At 35.3% G+C, this 26,038-nt stretch overlaps 1 protein-coding gene across 2 annotated transcripts; it reads left to right on the forward strand.

Moving 5' to 3' along the window:
* Positions 1 to 1,977: 1,977 nt before the first annotated feature.
* On the forward strand, positions 1,978 to 25,556 carry LOC114388529 (histone acetyltransferase HAC1-like). 2 transcript variants are annotated; one of them, XM_028349061.1, is made up of 17 exons: positions 1,978 to 2,080; positions 2,705 to 2,962; positions 3,910 to 4,024; positions 4,259 to 4,556; positions 4,686 to 5,123; positions 6,050 to 7,839; positions 8,663 to 8,959; positions 9,038 to 9,316; positions 10,443 to 10,571; positions 10,664 to 10,864; positions 11,023 to 11,165; positions 11,290 to 11,602; positions 11,819 to 11,958; positions 16,992 to 17,070; positions 22,198 to 22,590; positions 24,159 to 24,376; positions 24,466 to 25,556. In XM_028349061.1, exons 2-17 carry the CDS (start codon positions 2,889 to 2,891, stop codon positions 24,578 to 24,580), a joined length of 5,022 nt encoding a protein of 1,673 aa, XP_028204862.1. In that variant the 5' UTR covers positions 1,978 to 2,080; positions 2,705 to 2,888; the 3' UTR covers positions 24,581 to 25,556. The 2 variants fall into 2 exon arrangements, with proteins under 2 accessions (XP_028204862.1, XP_028204863.1); XM_028349062.1 differs by lacking the exon at positions 1,978 to 2,080 and adding an exon at positions 2,088 to 2,195.
* Positions 25,557 to 26,038: the final 482 nt, after the last annotated feature.

Genomic DNA, 26,038 nt, shown 5'->3' on the forward strand with positions numbered 1-26,038 from the left:
ATTTTAAATTATGTACCGTTCTTATATAAGGGTAGACAATACCTTCTCTTATAACCGTACACATAAACTATCTTTTTTTGTATTAGTGGGTTATTCAATGATTGAGAAAAAGAACGAAGCGGCAAATTTTTTTCAACACAATTGGTAAAGAAGAAGAAGAATAACGAAGACACGAATTTCTTGTTTCAAGAGGTGAGTAAAACAATTTTTTATAAACCTCCATGGTATGAATTATCAAGAATGTGTTTTCTTGACATATATATACCTTTAGGATTAAGACCAATTTGAACGTATCTGCGTTATGTTTTAGTCATTACAAATATTATATTACTATATAATTGTTGTTATTTATGTGATTTCATATTATTAGTTGATTTTATTATTGTTGTGAAGTAATTTTGAGAATTATTATTCAATGCATGAAATTAGGGAGTTTTTTGGTAGTTTTTTTTATAATAGTATTCTTGTAATTTTGTGAATTGATCATCACATTCTGGGAACCGGTGAAGATATACATTTTATTATGAGATTATATGATAGATACCTCCATCTGGGATAGGAAAGAGATTTTGGATACCTCCATCTATGATAGAGAAAGACATTGGAATGTCATTGCATGAAATATGAGCTCATAGACTCTTTGAAAATTTTGACATCTACACTGGTTCCGAGAAGCAAAAAATTGAGTATTGTGATTATGAGAAACACTAAGTTGTGTTTGTTATATTTATTTGGATGCATTGAGGTGTTGCCATTTATTTAAAATTTTTATTTATTCAAAATTGTATGAATTGTGATTGTTTAATAGGATTTTTATTGCTATGTATATATGTATATATATATATATATATATATATATATATATATATATATATATATAATCCTATATTAAATTCATTTAGGATATTATGGTCAATTTTTTGGATTATCACACTGGTTGAGAACAACACTATTTGTGAACTTTTGTTAGTTGTTTTATTCAATAAGATTGTCATCTCCTTATAAGTGTTATTAATATGATGAAGAAATTGTTAAGTTTGAGAAGACTTGAAGACATAGTTTTCTTAGTTACATTTATTTTTGTTTGGTTACTACTTCAAAATAAGACACTGAATGCAATTACTTTTGTTGTATTTTTAGTGTTCATTTAGTTTAGATGTCCATATTTCGAGGATGATATTTTTATTTATGTAAAGCTTATTTATTTGACTATTTATTATACAAAAGGTATTTTCATATTATTATAATTTTGAGATTTTATATTCTTTTAGTATGAGTTATTTTTTTAATAAAGGGCGTTGCACGTGGTGACGACCAGACTGACAAAATCTTCTCAATCGAGGTTTGTCGAAAGGATCGTGTGTGTGATCAAATCTAGAGGTAGAGGCGACACATGATGTTGGAGGAGGGTGGCAGGGTTAGTGCGCGACCGCCATCGCCGTTAACTTCACCAAGACCAAATGCGCCACAATTTTTTTTTTCTCTCTATCTTCCAAATCCATTTCCAGGGACGATGGTGACAATGTTGTCGGACTACAATGGATGACAAACACGAGGAATTAGAAAACAAAATGGATATGAGATCCTTTCTTCTTGCTCCTTTGATTGGTTATGTCATTTTTAATTGCTAGAAATTGTAACTTAAATTTCAAAATGAACATTGCCGATTTTAAAATTACCACAAATCATATTTTTAAAAAGTTAATGATCATGTCCCCAATTGTTGAAATTTTAACACAATAATTAAAAACAAATTTTTTTAAATGTTAAAGATAAAAAATAAATAAATAATTATGAAAAATCAAAACCAAAAGTTAAGTATATATACCTATTTTAATATTTTTTTTAAACAAACTTAAACAAGACGTTGGAGGTCTCCTATCACAAGAAACCATTTTTTTTAAGCGTTAGATAGTTTAAGTTTTAATCGAATGGTTAAATATCTTTTTTACCTTTATTTCTCGCTCTTTCCCATATTATCCCTAGAACCCTTTAATTTCACATTCTTCAATTTTCGTTTTCCTTCGTTTCAAAATTTGCACGTGCCTTTACATGGGAACGGTGTAACCGACTCTCTAAGGTAAAAGAATCGTTGATTGTAGTCGTCGTGGTCGTCGATAGTTGTGATTATTTCCGAACTCTATTTAGTAATTCCGAACTTCTGACGGGTTTGTACTCTATTTTCCGGCGTCTAGGTTCGTTGTGACCCATCAACGTTAGGGTTTATTTCTTCCTTTGGCTGTTTTGATTTGATTTGATTTGATTTACTATCTATCGTGAGTTACTCACTGTAATTATTATGGTTAATTAAATTTATTTAATATAATTTTAATATTTCACTACCAATCACGAGCAGAGGGGGATTTGCTTATCGGAATCTCGTCCGCGCCTTTCCTTTTGATAAAATTCAGCAGATTTTATAATGGTTGCTTGCATTCAATATAATTTGTCATTTCGTTGCATATTTTGTAACTTCCGATATCTTTCTTCTTTGTACTTTGGGTCCATGAATTGTTGACTTTTGATATGGCTTGAACCGTGTTTTAACATTGAGTTTACTTGCAACAGTTTGGTGCTAGGATTCTTGGATTGTTCTGTGACTTATATCAAATAATCATATTTAGTTTTTTATTCCCCTTCAAGATTTACATATAAATCGTCCAGTTGTTTTGTTCTTGCCATGACAATGGGGTTCATGTTACAGGCTTACAGCTGAACTGTTAGTTGGTGGTGAAATCCTGGCACAGGTTTTACAAATGTGAATAACAGAGAAAGTGAAGTTAAAATTACAGGCACAGATTCCAGAAAAGATATCGGGGAAGGCACCTAATCAATCAGGGCCTCAGTTGCCTGGCCTGATTCAACTGAATGGAAATGCCCTGCCTCAGATGCCAAATATAGGAGTTTGTACAACTATGGATCCTGAATTTCTTAGAGCTCGTTCTTTAACTCTAGAGAAAATGTAAGTTTTTTTTTAATATATTTCTTTATAGTTGATTTTTTGGTACACTCAATCTGGTGAACTGTGCTGAATCATGAGAAGTTTTATTGATAGGGTAGATTATTAATATGGGTTATGTATATTTTTCTTGAATAAAGCTAATTGACACAACCTAGTGAGACAAGGCATGATTGTTGTTGTGTGAAACTTATGTAATATGAAAGTTGGTACATTTTATACGTGAGTTCATATTAGGAAATAATCCATTGAAATTATCTAAAATCAAAACAAGATAAATAGTTTTTGTCTTTTTGGTAGAGCTCAATGACATTGATCAAGCAACCCATGTAGTATGATAAGGGCATAAGCTTGGTGCTTCTCATGGTAAAACAAAATGGAAAGAAATAATTTGGGAACTTAATTATTATGTATATTTGTTTTATGTCCAACGTAATGCCTTGTGTTGTTTCTCACATGTAAGGCTTAGTGTGATTTTTAGGCTATAAGATATTACAACAGATTCTGTTTAGTCATTTTCATAATTTATTGCTTTACTTTTTATTAGCCAGCTCAGTCTATCAAAGTTGTTGACTATGACTCTTGTAGTGTATGTGTTGTTAGGTGAACTGGATTATTCTCTCTCCATATTTGATTCTATTATGCACCCTTGGCCCCATCTATCTTTGGTTTTCATAACTTAAAAATTGTATAATATACACATAAGGTTAGACTGTGATAATCTTTGTTTTAGGTATAAAACTATTCACATGCATTCACTGAACATCTTTAGCTTTTGGGTTAATTCTTTCATTAGATGGTATCAAAGCCTTTATGGCAATGCCTGAGAAGGTGTGTTTGATAGTGCTTTCACCTAACAACTTAAGATTTTGGGATAATTAGTTTATGACAATCTTTTACCATTTATTTCAATTTTAACAACAATAAGCATGCTACTTTTTACCTTCCAGATATAATATACTATTGCAGCGGTACCAGCATCCCGTTACAGAAGCACATAGAAGGAAGGTTAAGGATCTTGCAAAACGCCTCGAAGAGGGCATGTTTAAAACTGCTATTTCTAAGGTTTTTCCAGACCTCTAACTAATTTTTTTTTCCACTAATTGGAGGGATGTCATCCAAACTTACTTTTCCCCTGTTTAAATCCATGTAATTTCTAATTCTATAACTTACAACATGGGACTTTTTCTCTGTTTCCTAGGTTAATCTTAGGATCTTTGGATTGTTCTCTGGTTTTATATGCTTTTTGTCAACAATTACTATTTATAGTGTTGATGATGTTCTGGACTTGTCTTTTAGGAGGACTACATGAACTTGGACACACTAGAGAGTCGCTTATCTAATTTCCTTAGAAGGTCATCTATGACTAATCACAACCAACAACATCCACAGCTTGTTAGCTCTTCTCCAATTGGTACAATGATACCAACCCCTGGTATGTCGCATGTTACAAATTCAACCATGATCATAGCATCTTCTGTGGATGCCTCAATGATTGCTGCCGGTGGGTGTAACAGCATAGCATCCTCATCTGTCAATAGTGTAAGCATGTTACCTGCTGGTAACATGCTTGGAAGCTCTTTAAATAGATCTGATGGTAATTCTAGTTGTTTTGATTCCTTAGTCCTTTCAGTTTGTTTTTCTTTCCCTGCATTTGTGGGTCTACTTATTGCAGGTTTGTCTAATGGTTACTAGCAGTCTTTTACATATTTTTTTGTTGTTTCAGGAGGAAACATGTCATCAGTGGGGGTGCCAAGAGCTACTAGCCAGATGATTCCAACTCCAGGATTTAGTGTCAGTAATAATCGTTCATATACAAATCTGGATCCTTCAACTAACAGCAGTTCTTTTTCCGCTGTTGATTCTACAAAACTATCTCAGTCACAGTCACAACCGCAGCGGCACCAGAAGCTGCAAGATAGTGGCCACAACAATCATGCATTGCACAACCTTGGCAGTCAAATGGATGGTGGAATGAGATCTGATTTGCTGCAAAATTCATTTGCATATCCAAATGATTCTATAAATAATGGGCTAGGCTTGATTGGAAACAGCATACAACTTGCAAATGAACCTGGCACTGATGACTATTCTTCAGCGTACACTAATTCCCCTAAACACTTACAGCAGCACTTTGATCAAAATCAACAACTGGTAGTGCAGGGTAATCTTTCTAAATCTTTTTGTTTGATTTAAAATCATGAGGGCGAGCCCTGGCACAATGGTAAAGTTGTGCCTTGGTGACCAATTGGTCATGGGTTCGAATCTGGAAAACAGTCTCTTTGCATATGCAAGGGTAAGGCTGCGTACAATTATCACCCCTCATAGCTTTGCATAGCGCTATAGGGTGCATTAGTTTTTTTTGCTTTTTATTTATTATTATTAAGTATAAAATCAAAGACCTTTACCTCCTTCCTGCCCCTCCCCATGGTGGTATAATCTTTTTTAGCTACACTGTTGTTTGTTGGGAACACATGATTTATGACAAAACTGGTATGAACCTTTGTGAAGAATTGAGTCACAGGTCTAGACGTGGACTAATCTTTCTTGCAACCTATGTGAAAGCAAGAAGCATACTCGTCCTTGACAAAGCCCTCCTAGACTAGCACAAGTTTTTCTGAATAGTATTTCTCATTGATTATATTTCAATCAAGTCTGCCCTTTAAAAAGGCTACAAAGATATGCCTAACAATTACTATAATTGATTCTAATTAATAAAATAAAAATAAATAGATCTCTAATTGATAGGATTATATATAAAATTTATCCTAATTAATAAAATAAGGATCTGGAATCTGGATATTGATATCCAGATCTTATTAAGATAGGGAAAGATAATGGAACAAGATAAACCGAAATAAATCAATATTTAAATAAAGCGATATCTTAATCTTAATTAGTGGTCTAACTATAAAAGATTATGGCGTCAACCTTGTGGGAAAAAGCTTGGTTGTTGTTGTTTGTAGGGTGTGTGGCATCTACATGTCTATGTGCACACCATTTCCTGTTGGACTTTGAGGGATGGGAAAGTATATTTTTTCTCTGTACTAATTGAAATCTCACACAAAAGGGTAACAATCTCATTATCAGGTGACAGATATGGATTGCTTAATGCTGACACTTTTACTTCTGTAAGCTTTTATGCATCTGCGACATCCTCTGGGTCTATGATGAACACTCAGAACATGAATGCAGTAAAATTGCCATCAATACCCATTACCAGCTCACTGATAAGTGGTCATTCAAATTTGAACAGTATGCATCAGACTTCTCATCAAAAGTCTCAGGCAATAAATTCATTGAAAAATTTAAAATACCAGTCTTCATTGACTTCAAGAGATGGTCATGTGCATACTCAACAGCAATATGAGCAAAGACCCCAACAATGTCACCAGTCAGAGCGGTATGCTCCACAGCAATTTCAACTGAAGCTGCAAGGTCAGCAACCTCAGCATTTGGTCAACAATGATGCCTTCTCTCAGTCTCAGCTCTCTTCCAATCTAGACAATATAGTAAAGTCTGAGTCTGGAGTTGAACCACATAAAGAAGTTCTTGATTCTCAGCTTTCTGAACAGTTCCGTGTATCTAAGATGCAGAACCAGTTCCAGCAAATTTCTTCTAATGATTGCTCTAAGGTTGCTCAACATTTTTCATTGGGCCAGAACGACTCATCCTCATCACCACCTCAGATTTCACAACAAATGTTGCATCCACATCGATTGCTTTCAGAGTCACAAAATAATTTTAGCTGTCTTTCAGCTGGGTCACAATCCACATCCATACTTATAAATCAATGGCCTCGATCACTAGATGGACACCACATTCCTCAGGGTATGCCACATGAACAGCATCTTCCCATGGATTTTCATCGAAGAATATCAGGGCAGGACGTAGCTCAATGCAATACTTTATCATCAGATGGATCTATTATTGGTCAAGCTGTTGCTCCCAGAAGCTCAACTGAGCAGATAGACCCAAGCAGTAATATAAAGAAGTCACACAGGAATCAACAGAGGTGGCTTTTATTTTTATTTCACGCTCGTCACTGTTCTGCCCCAGAAGGACATTGCCTAGAACGCCATTGTTCTACTGCACAAAAGTTATGTAATCACATAGATGGATGTACTATACCTTATTGTCCATATCCTCGTTGTCATCATACCAGGAGATTGCTTCTTCATTTCATAAAATGCAATAATCCACATTGCCCTGTTTGTGTTTTGGTAAGAAAGTATCGGCATGCATTTCAACTTAAGCCCAAAATTTGGTCAGATCCTGAATCATGTTTGGCAAATGCTTTAAATGGATCCTGCGAATCCTATAATGTGGTAGGCCCATCACCTAGATTGATCTCGAAGTCTCCACTAGTGGTTGAAACTTCAGAAGACCTACCATCTCTAAAGCGTATGAAAACTGAGCAGTGCACCCAGTCCATTAATCCTGAATATGACAATTCTTCTTCATCTGTTCTAAATTGTGACTCACGGGATTCAAAGGATACTCAGTGCCAAGTCTATCTCAGTGGTGAAATGTCTATATCAACTAAATCTGAGCCTACTGAAGTTAAAGAAGAAGTTCTGGTGCATTCAATTCATGAAAATCTTAGTGAGACAAAAATGGATGAGGATAGTGCACATGATAAAATGCCCACTGGTAAGCCTGTCACACATACTGAGCCAGCTAATATAGCTAGGCCAGAAAATATTAAAACTGAGAAACAAAGTGGACAAGATAAGCAAGAAAATGTGGACCAGCCATCTGATCATGGGGCTGGAACCAAGTCTGGTAAGCCAAAAATAAAGGGGGTCTCATTGACTGAGTTGTTTACTCCTGAGCAAGTCAGGGAACATATCACTGGCCTCAGGCGATGGGTTGGCCAAGTAAGACTATTTATTCTTGTTGCATTTTTTTAACAGAAAAATTACTTTATAGCCATTAATTTAATGGTAGCATGAATCATTTCTGTTATAGTTTAAAAAGTATGAAATCTTAGCACTTCACTGAGCTTGCTATGCCTTTGTCTTACATAACCCCCCAACCCTAGTTAAAAAAAACTCCAAGCCCAATGCCGAACACCCCAGAATGACTAAAAATGCATCAACTGGAAATGGTGAACTATGTTTATCATGCATATTCAGCAGAACTTGGGTTCCTAATTATCATTCATTATCACATCTAAATACCTATGCTGTTTGTCATCTACTGAACTTTGATTTTTTTATGCATATAATATGATATGTCAATCATTGGTTTCAGCATTTAAATCTTTTCCCCTCATTTTTTCAAGTTCATGAAAATATAATTTCTAATGCTTCTTCTAGATTCTTAATTTACTTAATGCACATCTTAGCTTCTCATTATGTTTGTGAGGTTTATATTTTGCATGCAACAATCCAGATTGATAAATCAACCATTATAGTTGCTTTCAAATGTTCATGGAATTTATTGAGTTATATAGTTACATACACATTGAAAAGAAAAAAAAACCCATTCATGTCATCCCTATTATTTAAAAATGGTAGGATATGTTAGTTTTCCTAAGATGTTCATAAATAATTTTTTGAAGGTTTGTCCAAGAATTATCTACTGTTTGCTTTTAGTTGTTCAGTTGCTGTATGTCCTCCTTAATTCCTTATAGTCTTATACTTCTTTAATTGTCTTGGTATCCTAATTTTACCGAGATGCATCTATTTATTGTGACAGAGCAAATCAAAAGCAGAGAAGAATCAAGCAATGGAGCATTCAATGAGTGAGAACTCCTGTCAATTGTGTGCTGTAGAAAAACTAACTTTTGAACCATCCCCTATTTATTGCACAACATGTGGTGTTCGGATTAAACGAAATAATATGTATTATACCATGGGTACTGGTGATACACGGCATTATTTTTGTATTCCATGCTATAATGAGCCTCGTGGAGACACCATTGTTGTTGATGGGACTCCTTTTCCTAAGTCAAGGTTAGAAAAGAAGAAAAATGACGAGGAAACAGAGGAATGGGTGCGTATCATGTCTTATTTTGTTTATTGATTGGCAGTTTACTTTGTTTTAATAACCATCTACTTTATCTGCATGCAGTGGGTTCAATGTGATAAATGTGAGGCATGGCAACATCAAATTTGTGCCTTATTTAATGGTCGAAGAAATGATGGTGGACAAGCTGATTACACTTGCCCTAACTGCTATATTCAAGAAGTAGAAAGAAGTGAGCGCAAGCCCTTACCGCAAAGTGCTGTTCTTGGAGCCAAGGATTTACCAAGAACAATTCTCAGTGATCACATAGAACAACAATTATTTAGGAGACTAAAGCATGAAAGACAAGAGAGGGCCCGACTTCAAGGGAAAAGTTATGATGAGGTGATTCATCTCTTTTTGTATATTGCATATGTAGATATAGGAGTATTCAACTCCATTGTACAGTTTTATTTTTCCTTACTATTAACTAACCCTTTAGGTTAGTTATTAGTTAGTTACTTTACCACTCAACAGCTGTCGTGACAGCTGTTGTTAGTTAAGACAGTTAGACAGTTAGTCTAACTAAATATTATTGTAAACTGTATTGAATCATTGGGTTTTACAATTCATTAACAGAAACTCTTACCAAAGTTTTCCCAAACCTCAATTCTCTCTTCCTTTCTCTCTCTCTCTCTGATTTGTTTAGTAGAGATTGTTATTGTTACATATAAAACCATTCATGAGCTTCCATCTAATGCCTTAAGATTTTAGTAAAGTTAACTCTTGGCATGGTATAAGTATATATGATTAAATTGGCTTGAGCTCAATTCATGTGACCTTTTTTCAAATAGTGTTGAATTTCAATACGAGGCAGGGTGGGCTTTTTGCATTATCCGTGCTTCAAGCCCGATATCCTCTTGCATCCGTGGTTTCAGGCATACCATTCACAAGCCTTCACCTAATAGCTTAAGCTTTTAGGAGAGTTAGTACTTGATAGTTACTGTTGTTTTCCTTATTCGTCATTGGAAATAATGCTAGGATTGTCATCAATTTGTTAGAACCTAAAATCTAGGCCTTGTGAAGAATCCCTAAAATCAAAATACATTCTCAATTTTCTTGACTTGAATACTGATGTCACTGATCATGACATTTATCCTCCACTGGCAAATGTAGCTAAAGTCGGCAGTATAGCATTACTAACTTTTTTTCTGATAAGACTTACTAAATTGTCACTAAGTAATGGCTGCAAGTTGTTTATTATAATCTTAAAGTTTCATTTATCACTTATTTGAATATTATGCTTCAGAAGTTTATTTGATTGGAGTATTGAACTTATAATTTGATCATTCAATTTTTTTTTTATATATATTCTTGCTCTTCTCTCTCTCTTGTGTTTTACATTGGTGCCATTTTGTTTATTGGAGGTTGATGATTAAACTCCTAACTGGTTTCCTGCAGAGAAAGAATTCCATTTGGTGTGTGTTTATGCTTTGGTTATATATAAAACATTTTTAATTGATGTTACCAGGTGCCTGGAGCTGAAGCTCTTGTTATAAGAGTTGTGTCATCTGTAGACAAGAAGTTAGAAGTTAAACAGAGGTTTTTGGAGATTTTTCAGGAAGAAAATTACCCAACAGAATTTCCATATAAATCGAAGGTAAAGGGAAGGTTGCTTTAGAGCTAGTCATGTTGGTAATCAAGTCGTTATTATTTATTCTGGATTTTGATGACTTTTGGTTTCCATTTCAGGTAATCTTGTTGTTTCAGAAGATTGAAGGTGTGGAAGTATGCCTCTTTGGCATGTATGTTCAAGAGTTTGGATCTGAATGTCAATTTCCGAATCAACGGCGGGTTTATCTTTCATATCTGGACTCTGTAAAGTATTTTAGGCCTGAGGTTAAAGCAGTAACTGGAGAAGCTCTTCGGACATTTGTTTATCATGAAATTCTGGTAACCTTTAGTTCTAATTCCTTGTCCTTGTGTTGGGTGGAATATTATACAGCCTTGTGGAACCCTTTGTTGGAGTCATTCAAGTTCTGATTTGTTTCCTTCCTGTAGTTCTATTCTATATAAATAGTTGAGTAGTTTTCGTTATGATTTTCTTTTAGATTGGATACCTTGAGTATTGCAAGAAACGTGGTTTTACAAGCTGCTACATATGGGCATGTCCTCCATTAAAGGGTGAAGATTATATTTTATATTGTCATCCGGAAATTCAGAAAACTCCAAAATCTGATAAGCTTAGGGAATGGTAAGTTTAAAAGCTTCAGGATAAACATAATGAGAAAGTGAAGTTGCCTAATTGTTTTACATGTACAAAATGCTCAAGGTACTCATTTCTAACTATAGTTTGTTTCATGAACAATTTCCAACAGGTACCTGTCCATGTTAAGAAAAGCTTCCAAGGAGAATATTGTGGTTGATCTCACCAACTTGTACGATCATTTCTTTGTATCTTCTGGTGAATGTAGGGCTAAGGTTACAGCAGCAAGGCTCCCATATTTTGATGGTGACTACTGGCCTGGGGCTGCAGAGGATTTGATTTATCAGCTTCGTCAAGAGGAAGATGGAAGAAAACAAAATAAGAAAGGAACAACTAAGAAGACTATAACAAAAAGGGCTTTGAAAGCATCTGGTCAGTCAGATCTTTCTGGAAATGCCTCAAAAGACCTTCTCCTAATGCACAAAGTAATTTGCCATTTTGATCTTTGAACATGTTATTGTTCATTTGTTCTTTTGGGCAAATGAAGTCCAGTGCTAATCATGTTTTTGAATTTGTTGCATATGTTGTATAACTAGATCTCCAAATTATATCTTCTCACTTATTGCATTTAACATTTATATGGGGTTTCCTTGAGTGGAAATAGCAATTTCCTTGTAATAAAGCTTTTGATCTCTATCCAGCTTGGTGAAACCATTTGCCCAATGAAGGAAGATTTTATCATGGTTCATTTGCAGCATGCATGCACTCATTGCTGTATTCTAATGGTGTCTGGCAACCGTTGGGTTTGCAGGCAATGCAAGAATTTTCAGATCTGTGACAAGTAAGGATTCTTCCATCGTCTTGTTTTGTCATGTAATATGTCAATTTAAATGTGCTAAAATATATTATCACAATTTATCCATTATTATTATTTTATTAGTATTATTATTGTGAGAAGAGAAACAAATTTATTTTCTGAATTTACTTGAGCATATCACACAACATAATGTTGTCACGATAATAACTACTACTTTTAAGGGAGCATTTAAAGTATCACTACTTCATAAGATACATTGAACTCAACTAAACATAATAATAACCAACGTTGTCATGATCAAGATCCTACTTATGACATGGAGGAGGGTTACAAGATCATAAAACATAGGATCGTAAGATCCTACCAAAAATATAAAAATATATTTTAATACAAAAGTATGATAAATGATAGTATATGTAGCTAATACATATAATAATATCACTAAAACTGATTTAAAAGTGTAAATATTTATTTTATAGTTATTGTATTATTTTATAATATCATATAAGTATTAGTAATATCTCACTATTCTATATTTTATGATCTATAATCTCTAACAATAATAAGGAGATATCTCTGTTTGGTTTTCACATTTCTTTAGTGTATGTTAGGATTAAAGTTTGCAAACCTATATTTGAATGAATTTCATTTTGCTAATAGAGTTTGCAAAAGCAACTTTGATATTGCTTTCATTTGAAACTTGGTTTTAAGCCAAATGTAATTGTCCAAATGTACTTTTGAGAGAAATCAAACATATCATAACTGAGTTCATTGGGCAAACATAAGTTGAAGGAGGCCAAGCTGTAAACCAATTGTTGAAAAGCGGTTGTTGAGTTTAAGACTGAGAAAGACGAATTCAGATTAGGGAAGAAGAAAACAGATAATCGTAACGCAAAAAAGGAGTATCATTGTTATTGAAGATCAAAACAATGATATTACAAGTTGTGGGTTTAGCACTCTCATCACGCTTAACCCTTCTAACTAATTCTCTTATATAGGAGTGTAACAAATTGAAACAGAAATAAGAGAAAACGGTTACAAACAAGATTTGTTATCTGAACCATCTAACAACTAACTAAACAAACTGGACAATACATTTTTAGACATGATTGAATGCTCCACTGGACAAAAGATAAATTCCAGCACAAAGGACTGGACTGGACAATACAGGCAGTGTCATCTAGTCCCCTCTTTCAACAATCTCTACCTTGGTTTAGTAACAATTCTGAATTAGATTCACAAAGTTATTTCCAACAATCTACATTGAGTAGATCCAAACAATGTATAAATTTCTTTCTTGTAATAGGCTTTGTCAACATATCGGCTCAGTTTTCTCTTGTATTAACTTTCTAGACTTTAATCCTATCCTCTTCTTAGTACGAATGAAGTGACATCGGGCGTCAATGTATTTAGTCCTTTCATGATGGACTTGGTCTTTGGCTAAGCAGATTCCACTCAGATTGTCGTAGAAAATGATAGGCTTTATCCTGAGGAAACCTAAGATTGATAATAAGACCCTTTAACTAGATTTCTTCCTTAGCTGCTTTTGCCAAAGCCATGTATTCTGCCTCTGTGGTTGACAAGGCAACTATGGGCTGAAGTGTAGCTTTCCGACCTACAAGGGAATTGCCACCTGTCAAAGCATAACCTGTCACAGATTGTCTTGCACTCAAATCTCCAGCATGGTTAGAATCTAAATAACCAGTAAGTGCACAAGATGTGTCACCTTGGTAGATGAGTCCAATATCAGTTGTACCCTTAAGGTACTTGAATATTCGTTTAATTGTTTGTCAATGTTCCTTCCCAAGTTTACCCATATACTACTCACTATACTGGCTGTTTGTGCTAGATCTGGTCTTGTGCATACCATGACATACGTTAGACTTCCAATTGCACTAACATAAGGAACACGAGCATGCATTCCTTTTCTGATTTTGATTGAGTAGTATCGATTTCAAAGAGATGAATGGACGATGTCAAAGAAGTACATATTGGTTTTGCTGTTGCTATCCAAAAATGATTCAACACTTTCTAAATGTATTCCTTTTGGCATAAGAAAAGCTTATTCTGAGCATGATTCCTCCTAATTTCCATGCCCAAAATCTTTTTAGTTGCTCCCATATCTTTCATCTCAAATTCACTATTAAAAAGTGACTTCAGTTTCCGAATTTCAAACTTGTGTCAAGATACTATGGGCATGTCGTCCACATAGAGAAGTAGATAAATGTATGCACCATCCTTCACCTTACTATGATAAACACATGAATCATATGGACTTTTATTGTACCCATGAGAGATAATTAACTAATCGAATCTCTTGTACCATTGTCTTGGAGATTGCTTCAATCCATAAAGAGACCTTTACAACCTACAAATAAAATCTTCCTTTCCTTGCACTTCAAAACCTTTTGGTTGTTTCATAAAAATTTCTTCCTCCCACTTTTCCATGGAGAAAAGTTGTTTTCACATCAAGTTGTTATAGCTCCCTGTCCATAGTTGCAACTTGATGTGAAAACAACTTATCAGCTTCAGAATAAGTAATTGCTTCATGATAGGTGGTTAGTTCGAATAAGTCAACTTCTTCTGCCACCTGGAGTGCACAGGAAACAATATCATCAAAGCTTTATCTTTTAGGTGCTTTGATTTGCCTTTGAGACTTCCTAAGAGTAGTAGTCTTAGGCTTCCTCGTAAGGTTCAGACTCTTCTAGTCAGACTCATCCACTGATTCAGACTGACGTTGTTGGGGTTGCGTCTAATGATTTTGTTCAGTATCATTAGGTGCTTCAGAGTGCTCTTGATCACTAAATTTTTTTATTGTAGGGATCTCAAACTCCACCTGCTTAGTGACCTTAGTTGCCTTGCTTGAATCTTCCATAGACTTCGAATGCAGTGTAGAGAGTTCATCAAAACCGATATCTCTACTCAGAATGACCTTTCTTTCTAACGGAGACTAGATTCAGAATCCTTTAACTCCATCTCCGTAGCTCATAAGGACACCCTTCTTAGCTCTGGATTCTAGCTTACCTTCATTTACATGTTAATATGCCGAACATCAAATCACATTCAGCATTGAGTAATCAGTTGGTTTGTGGACGGGGAGCAATTCACCAAGTAACATGTTGTGCTGACTGCCTTAGCCAAAAAACTTCTATTCGGCCTTGAGTTTGATAACATGCATCTGGTCCTTCCCAATAAGGTCTTGTTCATTCTTTCAGCTACTCCATTTTGCTGAGGAGTATGCCAAACAATATGTTGTATAGCAATACCTTCTTCCTTATAAAATTCATTGAATTCTTCAGAACAAAATTTCCAGCCATTGTCAGTCCTCAAACACTTAATTTTCTTGTTTGATTCTGCATGAGTGTTGTCCAATGCTCGAGACATTTGAAGGTTTCAGATTTTTGCTTCATGGATACCCATGTTATCCTTGAGTAATCATCAATGATAGAGAGGAAATATCTTACCCCTCCTAGGGATGAAACTCTCAAAGGCCTCCAACAATCAAAATGGACGCCATCCAATGTGGCCATTGTAGTGTGCACTGCCTTTGGGAATTTCGTCCTATTCTGCTTCCATAGACACAATGCTCACAAAACTAAAGAGGTTCCATCTTGTGATTTGCAAGTAGCCCTTGCTTTCTCAGAATTTTCAGTCCATTTTCACTTGTGTGACCTAGACGCGTATGCCACAAAGAATTATCATTGGACGCAGGACTTCCAGCTTGTGAAATAGTTGAAGCTGAGTCTGTCACTGTGGAACCTTGCAGGATATACAGATTTCCTTGCTTGGTTCCCTGCATTACATCAGACTTGCCTTTCCCTTTGATTTGCATCACTCCACCTTCAACATTGAAGTTAAAACCTTTTGAATCCATCGCTCTCATAGAGATTAGATTCTTCTTAAGCTTTGGAACATGGTGAACATTGGTTAAGGTTCTAACAATTCCATCATGCATTTTGATTTGTATAGAACCTATCCCAACTGTCTTGCAAGGAGCATTGTTACCCATCGAAACATTACCACCAGATTTCTTTTCATAAGTCATGAACCAATTTTGGTATTGGAAAAAATTCAAGTCTCACATCAGCTAAAAATAGTGTCAAGATAGAGTATATAAGTGGGGGTAATCCTCATCCTGTGAGCTATTGAGTTTGGCCCAAACCTACACTTTAAGATGGTATCAGAGCCTATCATAGATTCATTAAAAGGGTCACCCCCCATGTTATCCACACACCAAGCCCAAAAGTGTTGGACGTGAAGGGGAGTATTTGGAAAAATTCAAGTTCCACATCGGCTAGAGATTGTACAAAATTCAAGTCCCACATTGGCTAGAGGTAGTGCGAAGATAGATTGTACAAAATTCAAGTCTCACATCGGCTAGAGGTAGTGCCAAGATAGAGTATACAAGTGGGGGCAACCCTCATCTTATTAGCTAGCTTTTGGGGTTGAGTTAGAGCTAAATCCACATTCTAAGATTCAGTGTGGACTCTTATGATAATAATAACTTGAGTCCAATACCCATTGTTCAGAATGATGTTGTTGTTGTTGTTGATCAACAACCGAGAGTACCAAATCATCTTTTCATGAGGAATCACTTTGAACAATGGCTGCCACAGAATCTCTTCATTTTCTTGGGACAATCTTTCTTTCAAAAAACGCTAGAAGCTACTAAAAAAAACTTGTTTACCGAACAGTCAAACAAGTTTTTCAGCTTGTAGAAAAAGTTATAAGTTAGCTGAAATACTTTGTCAAACATAGCCTCTGTATATCATATTTAAAGAGGGTTCTATAATTTGTATGTCATTGTTTTAGTTCCTATTTTTGGAGAATATTGAAACTGCTGATGATAATTGTCTAAATAGCATTATACATCTTAAAGTTACATTCAGTATTCATTATTGGAATTCTTTTTATGATTTTTCTTCTTGTCTGATATTATTTATCAACTCAACCAATTCCAAACTCAACCTATCAACTTTACTTGTCACACACTGTCTTAATTTTTCCTCCTACATTCAAAGATATTCAGTATATTGATAACAATGTTCTCTTCTTAGGTGTTATGAAGCAGAACTAAAGCGCGAAGAGAGAGAACAGCATCCTATTAACCAGAGGGAAAAACACACCCTTTATCCTGTGAGTAAGCAGGCATTTTTAATGTTCCTATTTGAAGGATTGATTTTGCACTGGTTCTTTTCTTACCTGTACAGCTGTGTGAAATTTTTTTAGCACTTGGCAGCTATGAAGCTTAGATACTCCCAAAATGTCAAAGATATCGATGTCATATGCACAACCCATACCGATACATATATGACATGCCTAGTCACGTACCCTGGGACTGGGATTATCATCCGTTTAAAAAAATTGTCAACTAATGTGTTTGGGAAACAACTCCGGTACTTTGAATAAGACTAAAATTGCATACGACTCCAATACTGTTCTCTCTTTTTGATAGAAACTGGATCAAAAGTAGGGAGAAAAAAACTTCTATTAAGAGAAAAGCGTACAAATGAGTACCAGGACTTTCAAGAGGCCTGAACTCTCCTACAATAATCTGAGTTCCTTCTCAAATCACAAGATAAAATCCCTCTCAAACCCTTTTCTTATTTGCAGGCAACATGCCAGCCCCAAACTAACTATCTAGTAATCAAAGTCTCTTTTACCTATATTATGTTTATATAGATTTTGTTTTAATTTATGTTAATGTATCTTGTAATTTTAGGAGAAGAAACTGATCTTTATTTTTGTACATTATCACAATTACATGAGGAATCTATATAGACAGGGATGGTTAGGTGAAATCCTAGACACCCTGCTTACAAAATAAATGCCAAGGTAGGAAAATAAAGGAGAATCAAATCAGATCTTGATACCAACTAACTGAATCTCCTAGAATAAAGGAGAATAAAATCTAATCTGATTTGGATTTTAGCTACGCATATCTTCTAGGATCCTTATTTGAAATTTAAATTTAGGATTAATTAAGTTTTTAGTCCTTCATCTTTTTCAAATACAAATTTTTAGTTCCTTAATTTTTTTTACAACTTTTAGTCCTTCATTAATTTTTTGTTAGCATTTTTAGTCCCTCATTTATTTTTATTGTTCAAAATTAGTCCAATGAGGGACTAAAAATTGGTAAAAATATTTAGAGGGACTAAAAATACTAATGAAAAATTAATGAAGGACTAAAAATTGGAATCTATAAAAATTGAGGAACTAAAAACTTGATTAACCCATAAATTTATATACAGCTGTCAACACCTGCCCTCAAGTTGGTGCATAGATGTCCAGCATGCCCAACTTGCTTACAAAAAATTCAAAATTAGGTCTAAACAGTCCTTTTGTAAGAATGTCTGCCAATTGCTGTGAAGTGGGAACAAATGGCATGCAAATTAAGCCTCCATCCACCATCTCTTTTATGAAATGCCTGTTGATTTCTACATGCTTGGTTCGATCATGCTGAACTGGATTCTGGGAAATGCTTATTGCAACCTTGTTATCACAGTACAACTTTATGGAAAGAGTCATAGAAAGTTGTAACTCTTCTAGAATCCTTTTAAGCTATAAAATTTAACAAACTCCCTGGTCATTGTCCTATTATTCAGGCTCTGCACTACTTCTAGCAGCAACATTCTGTTTTTTGCTTCTCCAAGTAACCAAATTACCCCAAAGAAATGTACAATAGCCGGAAGTGGACTTTTGGTTAATAATGGATCCAGCCCAATCTCCATGTGTGAATACTTTGATGCCTTGCTGCCCGGTTTTCTTAAAAAACAGTCCTTTACCCGGAGCACTTTTTAAATACCTTAAAATCCTGTAAACTGCCTCAAGGTGTTCTTCATGTGTGAGTGGCTGAGTGCATGAATTGTCTCACTAAACTTACTGCAAAGGCTATGTCTGGCTGGGTATGATAGAAATAAATTAATCTTCCCACTAATCTTTGGTACCCTGCCATATCAACTGGATCTCCTTTGTCTTCATTTCCAAGTTTTTTGTTAGGATCTATAGGAGTTTCAGCTGGCCTACAACCCATCATCCTAGTGTCTTTGAGAAGATCCAGAATATGCTTTCATTGTGACACAACAATTCCTTTCTTTGATCTTGCAACCTCCATCCCAAAAAATATTTTAAGGACCTGAGGTCTTTAATCTCAAACTTTGTATGATCACTTTGACACTGAACCTACCCTTTTTGAAGTGTAAGGGATGATGTTTTATTCAGTGGAAGAGGCAGCAGGTAGTACATCATCAGATACAATGGGCAATAATTGGGGATGCATGTCCTCAATCCAATAAGCCTCCTTAACATAAAATGCTAAATGAGCTAGTTTATCTGTGGCTCAGTTTTCTAATCTGTTAACAAAACAAAGTGAATGAAAGCTGGAAAGACTAGCTAACAGAACACTATCCTTCAACACACCGGTGAAATAATCACGCTGGCCAAAGGTGCCACTTCTCCAGTTATCAGTGAGACACTTACAGTCAGATTCATAAAGTACCTGTTGGAACAACATGTTCCTTGCAGTTTCGATAGACCACCGAAAAGCCAAACCTTTGTAACAAACTTGGCCAATCTCTCAAACCAAGCTCTAGGTTATTGTTTCAATCCATAGAGAGACTTTTGAAGCCTGCATACTTTTTTTATTAAAATGCGATACAAAACCTGGGGGTGCATCCATGTAGACGTCTTCCTCCAAATCTCCATTCAAAAAGGCATTCTTCACGTCTAGCTGCTGCAATGGCCAGTCTAAATTTGCACTTAGTGACAAAAGAACTCTAACTGCTTATAACTTGGCAACAGGGGCAAAGGTTTCTGAGTAATCAGTACCATAAGTCTGATTGTTTAGCAACTAACCTGGCTTAGTATCTCTCTATAGATCTGCCTTATACTTGATGGTAAACACCCATTTAAACCCCACACTTGTCTTTCCTCTAGGCAAGTCTACCTTTTTCCAAGTCTGATTCTTCTCCAGGGCTCTCATCTCCTCCAAGACAGCTTCCTTCCACTCAGGAACCTTTAGAGCAGCCTGTATATCTTTTGGAATTTCTTTTTTTGTCAGTTCTAAAGTAAAAGCCCGAAATGAAGGGGAAAAGTTTTCATGAGACAAAATTTGAGATAGGATGCTTTGTACATGATCTAATGTGATCTAATGCCCTCTCTAATCGCAATAGGAAGGGCAGAATTGTCAGGGACAAATTCAACTATAGTTTGAACAGGTTGGACAGAATTAGAAAAATTGTTACCTGATGGGTTCTCAGAGTCATGGCAGTCTTGAGGATCATTTGGCTCTATTCTTTGAGATTTGTCATTCTGGTATAGACTAGATCAAAGGGTTCCACACCCTTATTACACACTGTATGTTGTCTCTTTTTGTTCAGTTTCAATAATTGCAGTTTCTAAAACAGGTTCTGAAATCTTGTTTTTATTTTGCTGATTAGGTTCACCCTTGTTTTGAGTATCTAAATTTCCTTCTTTATGCTTGGAATCTAAATTTAAAAAAATCTGAATTTTGTAAAGTTGGCAAGACTGAAAAATCTGAAGTTTGAAATACTGGACAGCATCTTCCCCCCCCCCCCCCCCCAAGACGATTTTGAAAAAAAAGGGTTTTTTCTTTAAAAAAAATAACATCCTTAAAAACAATGGTACAAAGACAGTACACCCAAATATTCTAAGGGGTAAAGTGCATGAGAGTTTATTATTTGGAAAAAACTTGTGAAAACATTTTGAAGTTCAAAATATATTATCAACTTCAGATTTTGTTTTCATCAAGTAAATCCATGTTAATCTTGTATGATCATCTATAAAGGTGACAAACAATCTTTTTCCATTTGGTTTAGGGTCCCGACTAGGCCACCAAACATCACTACAAATTAAAGTGAATGTACTTGATCTTTTATAAGATTGAGGAGAATGAGAGGAATGCTGATGCTTTGAAAGTCGACAAACTTCACAAGAAAACAGATTTGGATTTTTATTTTTAAAAAGTTCAGGAAATAAATGTTTCAAGTACACAAAACTTGGGTGACCTAGCATACAATTCCATAGCATAATTTTTCCATCTTCATGAACAGAAACTTAATTAAGACAATTACCCTGAGTTTTTTTTCCTTAAAGACAACTTCATCCTCAAAGAGATAGTGTCCATCAACCTCCTTAGCACTGCCAATCATCCTCCCTGAACTCAACTCTCCGAATTTGCGAGTACAGGAGTAAAAAATATCCAAACAGTTTAGAGCATGTTTCAATTTACTAATGGACAAAAGATTACATGACAAATTTGGGACATGAAGAACATTATATAGAGTTAGAGATTTAGATATAGGAATGGAACCAACACCAGCTATGGTAGACAAAGCACCACCTGCAATTCTGATCTTTTTATGACCTGCACAAGGACTGTATGTGGAGAACAGTTTTGAACAATTTGTCATGTGATCAGTAGCGCCAGAGTCAATGATCCATGGGGCTTAGAATTCTATTTTGTGCTAACAAGAGCAGTAGAAAAGGAAATACCTTGTTGGGCTAGAGAAGAGGTTGGATTAACTGACATTCTAGCTGAAAGGAATTTGGACAAGTGCTCTAATTGTTCCCTAGTGAAAGGAAGTGACTTCGAGTTGCCCTTCTGCCTCATGTTTTCTCCATGTGAGGCTACAAGAGGCTACAAATGATGACAATGCGTGCCTAGAATTTCTGGGAGTTGTGGTAGGCAAATACACGAATAGAAGGAGAAGAAACTGATCTTTATTTTTGTACATTGATCACAATTACACAAGGAATTAATATATATGGACAGGGATGGTTAGGTGAAATCCTAAACAATCTTATTACAAAATAAATGCAGAGATAAGAATTGAAGGAGAATCAAATTAGATCTGCATAATCTGATCTTTATATCATCTAACTGAATCTCCTAGAATAAAGGAGAATAAAATCTAATCAGATCTGATAATCTGATTTGGATTTTAACTACCTATATCTTCTAGGATCCCTATTTAAAATTTAAATTTACAGCTATCAACTCTTCATGTATCTTATTTTGAATTATTAAAAAATTTGGTATCCTCATTGTTGTGTCATTACTGTCATATCATCCACGTGTCATATTAATATTAAGTACAGCTTGGCTGTGAATTACCTTGGTTTCAGCATAACTAGTGAGTCAGATAAATTATGGAGCTCATAATTTGATGTGATGTATTCTTTTGATAGCTAAAATCAGTAAAAAATGATATTGGAATTTTCCGTACCTTTATGTTCTTGTAGGTAGAAATTACTGATGTACCTGCCGATACGAAGGACAAAGACGAGATTCTTGAGAGTGAATTCTTTGACACTAGGCAGGCATTTCTGAGTCTCTGCCAGGGAAATCATTATCAGTATGATACTCTAAGGCGGGCCAAGCATTCCTCTATGATGATTTTGTATCATCTTCATAATCCAACTGCCCCTGCATTTGTTACAACATGTAATATTTGTCGTCTTGACATAGAAACAGGCCAAGGTTGGCGTTGTGAAGTTTGCCCTGAATATGATGTGTGCAATGCTTGTTATCAAAAGGACCGTGGCGCTGATCATCCTCATAAATTGACAAATCACCCATCAATGGCAGATCGTGATGCTCAGAACAAGGAAGCAAGGCAACTTCGAGTATTACAGGTTTGTATGAGATTTTATTTGTTCCTGTATGTGTCGTTTCAATGAGCATGCTTATATATTACTTGGTTATATTGCACATTTCAAATAAAGAAGTCAGATACATGTGTGGTGAAATTTGAGTGTGAAGAGGAGCTGCCTTCATTTATATTTTCTAGCATGTAGAACATTTAAAATTATATAATGTGAATTTGAGCATGAAAAATTCTGAACTTTTATGCATATGTGGAACATATATGTTGTTGGAGTGTTTATTTGCTATTATCAATGATAACAGCAGCAGCAACAAAGGCTGTATATCTACTAGTCAGTCAACTTCCATTGTTAGCTTTGTTGAACTTTTTTTTTTAAAAAAAAAGGCAAAGTCAATTGAATTATAAAAACGTGTTGTTTGGGGGCACAAGCAGTGCATCAAAACAAACCACCCAATTACAAGTTGAAAGATACCTGAATAAACCTGTCAAGATCAAATAAAGGGCAACCAGCCTTACAAAGGCAAAGACCTTCCTCGAACCCAAAAGAAACCCATGCACAAAAGCACGATAGTATGTTAAGAAAAGAACTGAATAAACCGTTCACCCCCCACACCCTTGTAAGCACCATAAAACGACCCACATCTGGAAACTAACCTTGACCCACTGTAAAATGTGTACCCTGTAGCAAACTACAAACAGCTCTATATGACAACACCTGAAGCCATAAAAAACCGAAGCTATATAAAAAACAATGAATATGTTTTAACGACCAGCACGGATCCATTTGCCACTCATAAAAAGATGGTGAAAACTGTTCATTTGTTGCCTTCAACCAAGCCCACGACCTGCATTTGACAGATTCAAATAACTGTTGAATATCACATCTTCGACTGTTGAAAATAATATGATTCCGCTGAAGCCAAATGGACCAAATCATTGCTGCCCACACTACCCACCAGGCTCCTTTTCTCCTGTTACCATTGGCTGCCCTTGCATGCTTCCAGAAATGGGCCATACTATCTTGTGGCAGAACTGTTGGCCTCCTAGCCATGCATAGCACTGCAACCGTACTTGATAGTATACTTAACAAGAAAAGAAGAGGTGCATTGTAGATCCTGCATCTTGATTACAGTCAGGAAGTAGGTTTGGGCCTAAGTTAACCCTACGAAACCAGCTTGTAAGGTGAGGATTGCTCTCCATTTATATAGTCAATCTCAACACTATCTTTAATCAATGTGGGATTTCAACATGTCCCCCTTTTACCAAAAGCTAGCTGTCATGTGAGACTTTCAACACACATCTCTATCTAGGGATGATCACAATTTAGGTGACTTTACCAAACTTCCTCCAAGTCCCTTTTGTTGAACTTTTGTGATGATCATGAATGAATTGGCAATTTTTTTTGGGAAGGGGGGAGTTTTACGAAATATTGTGTTATTTACATGGGATAATACTCAATTGCTTACTATTGAATTCTTTAATGTTAATACATGATTTTGACTTTCAATCTCATTTTATCACCGATTCACCATGCTTAGTGGTGATATTGCACTTCTATCTATAAGGTCTGATGTTAATGGATTTTATAATTTACAGTTACGAAAAATGCTTGATCTTCTTGTGCATGCATCTCAATGTCGTTCTGCCCACTGCCAATATCCAAATTGTCGCAAGGTGAAGGGGCTTTTCCGTCATGGGATGCATTGCAAAATCCGTGCCTCTGGAGGTTGTGTTCTATGCAAGAAAATGTGGTATTTGCTTCAACTCCATGCTCGTGCTTGCAAGGAATCTGAATGCCATGTACCACGTTGCAGGTTTGTGGGTCAGGCATAGGCATTGCAATTACTTAAGTCACTGTTTATATATTTTGCGTGTATAACATTTTCTTTTTGGGTTAAATCAGAGATTTAAAAGAACACTTAAGGAGGTTGCAGCAACAGTCTGATTCAAGACGAAGAGCTGCTGTAATGGAGATGATGAGGCAGAGAGCTGCAGAAGTTGCCAACAGTTCTGGATGAGCATTTTGATGTTTGGATATGTACATATGGGATGTTTTGGAAGAATGCTCCTGACAAATATAGACATTAGCTTTGCCCGTTCTCCAGTTAGACACTGCTGGAAACTAGGGCTTGACATGGATCCGGATCAATCCGACAATCCGGTGAATCTGAATCAATTCAAACTCAAAATTCCAGATTGGATCGGATTGAAAAATTGCAATTCTGATTTGTTTGGATTGCATCACGGATTTCACTTTGAAAATCCTATCTAATCCTATCCATCAAATTGCTTAGTATTTTTTTAAATATTTGTTTAATCTTTAGAGTTTGGGTTTTTTAGCCCAGCCCAATTTAATTGTATTTTTTTTCACTTGGATTGCAAACTTAAACTAGGAAAAAATCCATTGGATCCAAATATGTTAAAATTGATTGGATCGGATTAAAAAATGCCACAGATCTGGTCCTAACAGACCCGTGTCCACCCCTGCTGGAAACCGTATTTTGACCAGCTGTGCGTGGATGGTTTCTATATGCATGACCTGATTGTTACCATGAGGATCATAGAGTTCAACCAACTAGTGATGCCTCAACTAACTAATCAGGTCCAACTGGGTATAACGGCGGTGGTGTCTTCGTATGCTAGTCGATTTGATGATTCTTTGATATAGTCAGCTTCTCGTGTTATCTCTAATGGTCATTGTGTGGCAATTTACTATAGTTCTAATTTGTCAAAAGTATATTACTTTCTTTTTTTCGCGGGGGCACTGCTAAGTCGCATTTTGTCCTCGTCTTCTTTAATGTTGACACTTTCTGTAGTACCTTTTTATTTAAAGATTAAGTAATTAGTAGTTTCAGAAATTTGTACTAGCCAACTCAAAGGGTTGGCGTAGGGGTGGAAGTTCTCGCTTCATTCACACGAGTGAGAACAATCTATTTAGTGGGAGAACTCGTGTTTGATTTTTACCATTGTTAAAATTTTTTTTGGTTAGTGATAGTTACGCACAGCGAGTAGGATTAGTCTCTGATCTAGTGAATTGGGAAACATTCATCATCTCTTACCTAAGATAAAAAAAAGATTGTACTAGCCAATACTAATATTTCTTGTGTATTGATTAAAAATTAAATCAAAGACAACTATAAGAATTGAATGTTTTATAATTGATAATTATGATACCATGAAATTATTATCATGAAATTAATGTGGTAAAATAATTTTTCAAGTTAGATTTGAGTTTTAATATTTTTCATGTTAATATAAGATAATTGCAAGTGAAAAATGATGAACGATAAAATTGTAATTTATTCTTTTTAATTAATATTATAATCAAAATAATTTATTTTGGTCATAAATAGTTTAAGCAAGTTAGGACGGAAAGATTTTAAAATTTCAAGTTAATTTGAATGAATTAAGAAAATTATAATTTAACCTAGGTTTAATAAATAAAATGGTAAAAAAATATCATGGAAGTTTTCATT

The sequence above is a fragment of the Glycine soja genome, chromosome 15 (genome assembly GCF_004193775.1).
Source record: "Glycine soja cultivar W05 chromosome 15, ASM419377v2, whole genome shotgun sequence".
Classification (NCBI taxonomy): domain Eukaryota; kingdom Viridiplantae; phylum Streptophyta; class Magnoliopsida; order Fabales; family Fabaceae; genus Glycine; species Glycine soja.